Source organism: Chiloscyllium punctatum, chromosome 29 (genome assembly GCF_047496795.1).
Source record: "Chiloscyllium punctatum isolate Juve2018m chromosome 29, sChiPun1.3, whole genome shotgun sequence".
NCBI classification, from domain to species: domain Eukaryota; kingdom Metazoa; phylum Chordata; class Chondrichthyes; order Orectolobiformes; family Hemiscylliidae; genus Chiloscyllium; species Chiloscyllium punctatum.
This window is the reverse complement of record NC_092767.1, coordinates 65046048-65056503: the sequence shown is the minus strand read 5'-3', so window position 1 is coordinate 65056503 and position 10456 is coordinate 65046048. Positions and strand designations below refer to the sequence as shown.

The 10456-nt window shown below is 55.3% G+C and overlaps 1 protein-coding gene across 1 annotated transcript in view; it reads right to left on the bottom strand.

Annotated features, from left to right (window-relative positions):
• Positions 1-1314: 1314 nt before the first annotated feature.
• The window catches only part of LOC140454484 (RLA class II histocompatibility antigen, DP alpha-1 chain-like), a 43091-nt gene continuing 33949 nt past the window's right edge, over positions 1315-10456 (bottom strand). Inside the window, exon 4 of the mRNA XM_072549265.1 lies at positions 1315-1656. Coding sequence (XP_072405366.1) covers positions 1639-1656 — 18 coding nt within the window. The 3' untranslated portion in view covers positions 1315-1638. The remainder of the gene's footprint in view (positions 1657-10456) is intronic.

The window sequence follows — 10456 nt, the reverse complement described above, 5'->3', positions numbered from 1 at the left end:
TTGTTGTTCCCTTCCTGAGTTTGGGTTTCTTACATCTCAGTCTCGATGCTGTATAAATTGTTGTTCCCTTCCTGAGTTTGGGTTTCTTACATCTCAGTCTCGATGCTGTATAAATTGTTGTTCCCTTCCTGAATTTGGGTTTCTTACATCTCAGTCCTGATGCTGTATAAATTGTTGTTCCCTTCCTGAGTTTGGGTTTCTTACATCTCATTCCTGATGCTGTATAAATTGTTGTTCCCTTCCTGAGTTTGGGTTTCTTGTGTTTCCGTCCTGTTGGGTGCAAGGTACCTCAATCTCGCACTCATTCTGAAAGGTCCTGCCTCAATGGGAGATTTCACAGCGGCTCAGCTGGATCCTCTCCCTCACCCCTTGTCTCTTTCAGATTTGTTTGGAAATGAGAGTTTCTGATAAAGCCACCACCCTGTTGGTTCCCAGTGACATTTTTGCCACCACGGTGCCAGGCAATAACCCTCTCCAACATGCCATCTCCTCAGGCCATTCAGCAATACTATCATCACCAAGGTGGGAGTGGGGGGGGGAGGGAGCACTCATCACTGATCAGAAACTCAAACACACCAACAAGTTACAACGACAGGATCAGGTCAGAGGCTGGGAATCCTGCAGCGAGTAACTCCCCTCCTGACTCTCCCACCATCGGGTCAGAGGCTGGGAATCCTGCAGCGAGTAACTCCCCTCCTGACTCTCCCACCATCGGGTCAGAGGCTGGGAATCCTGCAGCGAGTAACTCCCCTCCTGACTCTCCCACCATCGGGTCAGAGGCTGGGAATCCTGCAGTGAGTAACTCCCCTCCTGACTCTCCCACCATCGGGTCAGAGGCCGGGAATCCTGCAGCGAGTAACTCCCCTCCTGACTCTCCCCCCATCGGGTCAGAGGCTGGGAATTCTGCAGCAAGTAACTCCCCTCCTGACTCTCCCCCCAAAGCCCTGTCCCACCATCGACAAGGCACAAGTCAGGAGGGTGAGGGAAATCTCTCCACGTGACTGGATGGGCTCAGCTCTGACAGCACTTGAGCAGCTCCAGGACAAAGCAACTCTTCCCCACCTTGATTGACACGTTAACCCCCATCATCAATACTCCCTCTCTCCACCAATGCCCAAAAGCCTCATTAGGAATGCTTGGCTGAGCTCCAACTCTCCCTCCCTCCATCCCTGGGGTAGCTGGTCTCATTAGGAATGCTCGGCTGAGCTCCAACACTCCCTCCCTCCCACCCCCGAGGTAGCTGGGCTCGTTAGGAATGCCTGGCTGAGCTCCAACACTCCCTCCCTCCCACCCCCTGAGGTAGCTGGGCTCATTAGGAATGCTCGACTGACCTCCAACACTCCCTCCCTCCGTCCCCGAGGTAGCTGGGCTCATTAGGAATGCCCGGCTGAGCTCCAACACCGATGCAGAAGGACAGCAGTGTCCACAAGACACAATGCAGAGACTCACTGGAGCTCTTCTGACAGCACCTTCCAAACCCACTACCTCTCCCCCCATTCCCTGGGAAGGGCCTGGGTTCCCTCTTTCCGAATCTCTCCCTTGCACGGAGTTGACACAACCTCCGCCACTTACCTTTGCAATCCTCGGTGTTTGGGTTCGGATTCATTTGCAGATTGTCCCCTTGTACCACGCTGTGTCTCAGTCTGTGTCTCTCCCCTGGTCAGTCGACGCGGTGGGAGATGGGGAAGGTGCGGGGAAGAGGAGGGGGGGGGGGGGGGGCGGGGAGGGGGGAAGGAGACACGTTTTCCTGTTAGGTTTCCAATGAGGACTCGCTCTCGGTGCTGAGATTGAGGGATCGGATGGGAGCGATTTCCTGATCAGCACATCAGGTGGTGTCCCTCCATTGAGGGCGCGACCCCCACCCCGTTTCCCCCACCCCACTCCCCCCCCCTCCCTCGTTGCAGATTGTCGGCTGCTTTCAGCTCCTGGAGATCCAGCCAACCACCCTCGCACTACCACCTGCTCTACCTCTCTCTCTATCTCCGTCTCCTTCCACAACCCCCCTCTAGCCCTGGATTCCCCTGTAACTTTCCAAACCCCCTTTTACACCTGTCACAAACACTCCCCGCTCCCTTTCCTGAAGGTGCCCACTGTCCTTCTCTCTCTCTCTGCCTCACTCCTTCGGTCCCTGCCACTCTCCTTTCTCTCAATACACCTTCCCCCGTCTGTGTTCTTCACTCTCTTGTTTCTTTATATCTTCTTAAATTCGCTCGCTCTCTCTTCCTCTGTCATTACACTGTTTGCTGAGTTTTCCTCCCTCTCTCTCTCTATTCAATTCCCTTCCACTATCTCTCTCTCCCCTACCTGTGATTTGATCACTCTGCCCGTCTCTGTACTCCCTCCGCTATGATGTTGTTTGTTTGATCTCCAAATCTATCAGTCTCTCTCTCTCTCTCTCTCTGTCAATCGTTTCCAAATCCTTCTCTCTGACTCTACCTAAATTTCCATCACACTGACTGTCTTTGAGCTCTCTCGGTCTCACAATTGTTTGATCACTAAATCTCTCTCTCTCTCTCTCTGTCTCTCTCGGAATCCCTTCCAAATCCCCCTCTCTCCCACCATCTGAGTCTCCGTCGCTCTCTCTGTCCTCGAACCCCCTCGATCTTGCTTTCTGTCCCGCTGGTATTTTCTCCTTCGTTTCACCTCCAAATGTCCCTCTCTCTGTCGCCCCTTCTCTCTCTCCCTCCCTCTCTCTCTCTCTCTCTCTCTCTCCTCCTTCAGCTGTCACTCAATCTGTCTCAATCCTCTCTCAGTTTCACACTCTCTCTCTGTCTCTGCTATTTCGTTATCTCCTCCATCTCTGGATGTGCCCGTCTCTGTCTCTCTCTGTCTCTCTCTATCTCTGTCTCTCTCTCTGTCTCTGTCTCTGTCTCTCTCTCTCTCTCTCTGTCTCTCTCTGTCTCTCTCTCTCTGTCTCTTTCTGTCTCTCTCTCTCTCTCTGCCTTTGTCTCTCTCTGTCTCTCTATCTCTGTCTCTCTTTTTCTGTCTCTCTCTGTCTCTCTCTGTCTCTCTCTGTCTCTCTCTCTCTGTCTGTCTCTGTCTGTCTCTCTCTGTCTCTCTGTCTCTCTCTCTCTCTCGCTCTCTCTCTCTCTCTCTGTCTCTCTCTCTGCCTTTGTCTCTCTCTACTCTCTATCTCTGTCTCTCTTTTTCTGTCTCTCTCTGTCTCTCTCTCTCTCTGTTTCTCTCTCTACTGTCTCTCTCTGTCTCTGTCTCTCTCGAATCTCTTTCTCATTCACGTGTCAGCAACGCTCCTCTCCCCCCCCCCCCCTCTCTCTCTCTCTCTCTCTCTCTCTCTCTCTCTAACCGTCAACATTTCAAAAATCACACATCAACCGCAAGAGATGTGGGGCTGAGGAAGAGGTTCTGGATGGTGGGGGCAGTGAGGGGGGGGGTTGGTGGAGGCTGGTGGGGGGGAGGGAGGAGAGTGGAGGGGGAGAGTGTCCAGCCCCTACCATTTCCGCGGCTGTTGGATCTGACCAGGGAGCGCACAGCCGGGAAGGGGGAAAGCGTGCCATTTGTGAACGGGGCTGTTGGTGTTCGGGAAGGGCTGAGAGCCAGAGAGACGTGTTTGGGGTGTGACCCTGAGAGCTGAGAGGTGCTGCTGTATCTGAAGCAGAAAAGGTGACAGGAAACCACAGCCGAGCTCTGTGGCCTGGTTACAGAGTTCCAAAGCAGTCGTGCCCTCAATCGGGGCCAGTCACGAGCAACACCCCCTCCCCACCCACACACACACCCACACACACACCCACACACACACCCACACACCCCCCTGACCATCACTACCTCACCCCACCGACCCCATTGCCCACTCGAGGGAGGGCTAGGCGTTGGCGGCCATATTCCTTCCACAGTGCTCTCTGTCATGTCGGCGCACGCAGCATGGTCGTTGACCACCCTGGCGTTCTCCGGGACAGGACAGGGAGAGAATTTCATGGTCGCCGTACCGGACCCTGAAAGAGCCAACCAGCCAGACCCTATCTCCACGAAATCCTTCCCATTCAAACCTACGCTCCAGGAACTACCATTCAGGTAAAGTCTCACGGACATCGCCAGGAGTCCTGATACTAGGCCTACAGCCCAGCTAAAGCCTCACGGACATCTCCAGGCGTCCCGAAACTGGGCCTAAAGTGCAGCTAAAGCCTCACGGACATCGCCAGGAGTCCCGATACTGGGCCTACAGCCCAGCTAAGACCTCACAGACATCGCCAGGAGTCCCAATACTAGGCCTACAGCCCAGCTAAGACCTCACAGACATCACCAGGAGTCCCGATACTGGGCCTACAGCCCAGCTAAAGCCTCACAGACATCGCCAGGAGTCCTGATACTAGGCCTACAGCGCAGCTAAAGCCTCACGGACATCTCCAGGCGTCCCGAAACTGGGCCTAAAGTGCAGCTAAAGCCTCACGGACATCGCCAGGAGTCCCGATACTGGGCCTACAGCCCAGCTAAGACCTCACAGACATCGCCAGGAGTCCCAATACTAGGCCTACAGCCCAGCTAAGACCTCACAGACATCACCAGGAGTCCCGATACTGGGCCTACAGCCCAGCTAAAGCCTCACAGACATCGCCAGGAGTCCTGATACTAGGCCTACAGCCCAGCTAAAGCCTCACGGACATCTCCAGGCGTCCCGAAACTGGGCCTAAAGTGCAGCTAAAGCCTCATGGACGTCGCCAGGAGTCCCGATACTGGGCCTACAGCCCAGCTAAAGCCTCACGGACGTCGCCAGGAGTCCCGATACTGGGCCTACAGCCCAGCTAAGACCTCACAGACATCGCCAGGAGTCCCGATACTGGGCCTACAGCCCAGCTAAAGGCTCATGGACATCGCCAGGAGCCCCGATACTGGGCCTACAGCGCAGCTAAAGCCTCACGGACATTGTAAGGAGTCCCGATACTGGGCCTACAGCGCAGCTAAAGGCTCATGGACATTGCCAGGAATCCCGATACTGGGCCTACAGCGCAGCTAAAGCCTCATGGACATCGCCAGGAGTCCCGATACTGGGCCTACAGCGCAGCTAAAGCCTCACGGACATCGCCAGGAGTCCCGAAACTGGGCCTAAAGTGCAGCTAAAGCCTCACAGACATCGCTAGGAGTCCCGATACTGGGCCTACAGCCCAGCTAAAGCCTCATGGACATCGCCAGGAGTCCTGATACTGGCCCTACAGCACAGCTAAGGCCTCACAGACATCAGCAGGCGTCCCGAAACTGGGCCTAAAGTGCAGCTAAAGCCTCATGGACATCGCCAGGAGTCCCGATACTGGGCCTACAGCGCAGCTAAAGCCTCACGGACATTGTAAGGAGTCCCGATACTGGCCCTACAGCACAGCTAAAGCCTCACGGACATCGCCAGGAGTCCTGATACTAGGCCTACAGCACAGCTAAGGCCTCACAGACATCGTTAGGAGTCCCGATACTGGGCCGACTGCACAGCTAAAGTCTCACGGACATCGCCAGGAGTCCCGATACTGGGCGGACAGCGCAGCTAAAGCCTCACGGACATTGTAAGGAGTCCCAATCCCGGGCCTACAGCACAGCTAAAGCCTCACAGACATCGTTAGGAGTCCCGATACTGGGCCTACAGCGCAGCTAAAGCCTCACGGACATCGCCAGGAGTCCCGATACTGGGCCTACAGCGCAGCTAAAGCCTCACAGACATCGCCAGGAGTCCCGATACTGGGCCTACAGCGCAGCTAAGGCCTCACAGACATCGCCAAGAGTCCCGATACTGGGCCTACAGAGCAGCCAAAGCCTAACGGACATCACCAGGAGTCCCGATCCCGGGCCTACAGCGCAGCTAAAGCCTCACGGACATCGCTAGGAGTCCCAATACTAGGCCTACAGCGCAGCTAAAGCCTCACGGACATTGTAAGGAGTCCCGATCCCGGGCCTACAGCACAGCTAAAGCCTCACGGACATCGCCAGGAGTCCTGATACTGGGCCTACAACACAGCTAAGGCCTCACGGACATCGCTAGGCGTCCCGATACTGGGCCTACAGCGCAGCTAAAGCCTCACGGACATCGCCAGGAGTCCCGAAACTGGGCCTAAAGTGCAGCTAAAGCCTCACAGACATCGCTAGGAGTCCCGATACTGGGCCTACAGCCCAGCTAAAGCCTCATGGACATCGCCAGGAGTCCTGATACTGGCCCTACAGCACAGCTAAGGCCTCACAGACATCGGCAGGCGTCCCGAAACTGGGCCTAAAGTGCAGCTAAAGCCTCATGGACATCGCCAGGAGTCCCGATACTGGGCCTACAGCGCAGCTAAAGCCTCACGGACATTGTAAGGAGTCCCGATACTGGCCCTACAGCACAGCTAAAGGCTCACGGACATCGCCAGGAGTCCTGATACTAGGCCTACAGCACAGCTAAGGCCTCACAGACATCGTTAGGAGTCCCGATACTGGGCCGACTGCACAGCTAAAGTCTCACGGACATCGCCAGGAGTCCCGATACTGGGCGGACAGCACAGCTAAAGCCTCACGGACATTGTAAGGAGTCCCAATCCCGGGCCTACAGCACAGCTAAAGCCTCACAGACATCGTTAGGAGTCCCGATACTGGGCCTACAGCGCAGCTAAAGCCTCACGGACATCGCCAGGAGTCCCGATACTGGGCCTACAGCGCAGCTAAAGCCTCACAGACATCGCCAGGAGTCCCGATACTGGGCCTACAGCGCAGCTAAGGCCTCACAGACATCGCCAAGAGTCCCGATACTGGGCCTACAGAGCAGCCAAAGCCTAACGGACATCACCAGGAGTCCCGATCCCGGGCCTACAGTGCAGCTAAAGCCTCACGGACATCGCTAGGAGTCCCAATACTAGGCCTACAGCGCAGCTAAAGCCTCACGGACATTGTAAGGAGTCCCGATCCCGGGCCTACAGCACAGCTAAAGCCTCACGGACATCGCCAGGAGTCCTGATACTGGGCCTACAACACAGCTAAGGCCTCACAGACATCGCTAGGCGTCCCAATACTAGGCCTACAGCGCAGCTAAAGCCTCATGGACATTGCTAGGAGTCCCAATACTAGGCCTACAGCGCAGCTAAGGCCTCACAGACATTGCTAGGAGTCCCGATACTGGGCCTACAGCGCAGCTAAAGCCTCACGGACATTGTAAGGAGTCCCGATTCCGGGCCTACAGCACAGCTAAAGCCTCACAGACATCGCTAGGAGTCCCAATACTAGGCCTACAGCACAGCTAAGGCCTCACAGACATCGCTAGGAGTCCCGATACTGGGCCTACAGCGCAGCTAAAGCCTCACGGACATTGTAAGGAGTCCCGATCCCGGGCCTACAGCGCAGCTAAGGCCTCACAGACATTGCTAGGAGTCCCGATACTGGGCCTACAGCTCAGCTAAAGCCTCACGGACATTGTAAGGAGTCCCGATCCCGGGCCTACAGCGCAGCTAAAGCCTCATGGACATTGCTAGGAGTCCCAATACTAGGCCTACAGCGCAGCTAAGGCCTCACAGACATTGCTAGGAGTCCCGATACTGGGCCTACAGCGCAGCTAAAGCCTCACAGACATTGTAAGGAGTCCCGATACTGGCCCTACAGCACAGCTAAAGCCTCACAGACATCGCTAGGAGTCCCAATACTAGGCCTACAGCACAGCTAAGGCCTCACAGACATCGCTAGGAGTCCCGATACTGGGCCTACAGCTCAGCTAAAGCCTCACGGACATTGTAAGGAGTCCCGATCCCGGGCCTACAGCGCAGCTAAAGCCTCAGCGCAGCCAATGTGTCGCTGACAACGTGAAGGGTTCCAAAGGAATGCAAGCTTTTGTTGTAACCACCTTGCATTGGGAGAGGCAGGAATGCGTGTTTTGACCGTGCTTCAGGGCAAAGTCTCTCTGTCCCTCCTGCAGGCCTTCGAAAGCCAGGCGCGGCGCATGTGCGGGGAGGTGATGATCTAGTGGCTGTGTGGGGACTGTGGGTTCAAATCCCATCCTGCACCCCCCCCCCCCCCCCCACCCCAAACCCCGGGAGGGGGGGTGGAATTGAAGCACAGTGACGATAACAAGGAGCCGTCATTGACCTGGTCTGGAGTCTCCCCGTGACCCCAGACCACACACACACACACTGTGGTTGTGGTTAGCCTTTTCACTGGGCAGTCCGCGATCCTTTGAGTCGTGTGGTTGGGAAACCACATTCTGAGTTTGGTTTTGAGACAGACTGGTCAAACGGAAGAGAAACCCAACTCCCGGCATCAGGCCGAGACGAAAAAGTGACGCGACTTCACGATCGTTGGCGCTAAAGGATGGGCACGAACTGGGAGTTCTGGGTCAGAGTCACAGAGATGTACAGCAGGGAAATAGACCCTTCGGTCCAACCCGTCCATGCCGACCCAGATTATCCCAACCCAATCTAGTCCCACCTTCCAGCAGCCGGCCCATATCCCTCCAAACCCTTCCTATTCATATACCCATCCAAATGCCTCTTAAATGTTGTCATTATACCAGCCTCCACCACATCCTCTGGCAGCTCATTCCATACACGTACCACCCTCTGGGTGAAAAAGTTGCCCCTTAGGTCTCTTTTATATCTTTCCCCCTCTCACCCTAAACCTATGCCCCTCTAGTTCTGGACTCCCCCACCCCAGGGGGGAAAAGACTTTGCCTATTTACCCTATCCATGCCCCTCATGATTTTATAAACCTCTATAAGGTCACCCCTCAGCCTCCGACGCTCCAGGGAAAACAGCCCCAGCCTGTTCAGCCTCTCCCTGTAGCTCAGACCCTCCAACCCTGGCAACATCCTTGTAAATCTTTTCTGAACCCTTTCAAGTTTCACAACATCTTTCCGATAGGAAGGAGACCAGAATTGCACGCAGTATTCCAACAGTGGCCTAACCAATGTCCTGTACAGCCGCAACATGACCTCCCAACTCCTGTACTCAATACTCTGACCGATAAAGGAAAGCTTTATATCAGGCTGTGACAGTAACTGGAGTGCTCTTTGTCGCACAGATCCTGTCTCTGTGTCAGGTATCAACCAGCTCTCGGTCCTGTTCCCAAGTTCCAAGCGGAGTAGAGTTTATCATCCTTGTCCCCAGTTCCCCCCGCCCCCTGGAGAAGCCGGGGGGTGGGGGGTCAGCTGCTGTAGACATGAACTGAAAATACCGAGAGGATTGTGAGAGCTGCACTCAACAAGGCCCTCAAACAAACCTTGTTTTGACGGAAGAGTAGATCTTTATTAACGAGGAAACCACATGCACAACGACTCACCTTGGGGGGAGAGAGGGAATTCCTTATAGCTCCGAGTTTCTCTCACAAGTTTGCACTTACAGAGAGAAAAAAAATATAGGAAGCTTTGTACTTAAAGCCTATCAACAGCTGTCAATGACTATCACGCGAGGGTCCGTTGTCCAATAGACCGGTGCGTCGAATTCTAATCTGGGCTATTACCTCCCAAGTTTTCATATTGACTTCCCAAACCCTTGCCTCACACACATTATCCCATAGTCTTGCTCTTGTTGGAGGCTCAGGGGGATGTTGTGGAATGTCCAAATTTAGGCTTAGTCAGTATCCCAGAATTCACGTGGAGCCAGTTAATCCAGGTCGACTGAGATTAAAGAATTAATGTGGGACTTGGCCTGCGCCAAGTCCTGCTGAGGTCAGCTACACTTTGGCCCTTGTCAACTTGTGTCCCAACCAGAGGTTGGCCAGATTTCCCATCATGCAACTGTCTATTTGACACAATGCCTTCTTGAACCTATTCCAGCCTCACCTCCCCCCGTTTCCCCCCCCCCCCCCAAACAGTGCCTTGTTAGGGAGCGGGCTCCAGGATTCTGACCCCAGTGACACTTGAAGAATAGCCCCTATCGTTCCCAGTCGGCGATGGGGGGGGGGGGGGGGGAGGGTTCAGAGGGGAACTCAAAACGGGGTGTGATGTCCCCTCTGTGTCTGTTGCCCCTTGCCCTTCCGGGGGATAACAGGAGGGGGGTTTGGAAGGTGCTGTCAGAGGAGCTCCAGTGCATCTCGTAGACGGTACACACTGCTGCCCCTCTGCATTGGTGTTGGAGCTCAGCCGAGCATTCCTAATGAGCCCAGCTACCTCGGGGGTGGGAAGAGGGTGTGTTGGAGCTCAGCCGGGCATTCCTAATGAGCGCAGCTACCTTGGGGGCGGAGGGATGGGGATGGAGTGTTGGAGCTCAGCCGGGCATTCCTAAGAGCCCAGCTGCCACTGTGTGTCGGTAGTGGAGGGAGGGAGTGATGATGGTGGGGGTCAGTGTTTTGATCAGGCTGGGAGGTCGGGAGGCTGTTCTGTCCCTGGACTGTGTTGAGTTTCTCGAGTTTTGTTGGAGCTGACCCCGTCCAGGGCAAGTGGGGAGTATTCCCTCACCCTCCTGACTTGTGCCTTGTCGATGGTGGGACAGGGCTTTGGGGGGAGAGTCAGGAGGGGAGTTACTCGCTGCAGGATTCCCAGCCTCTGACCCGATGGGGGGAGAGTCAG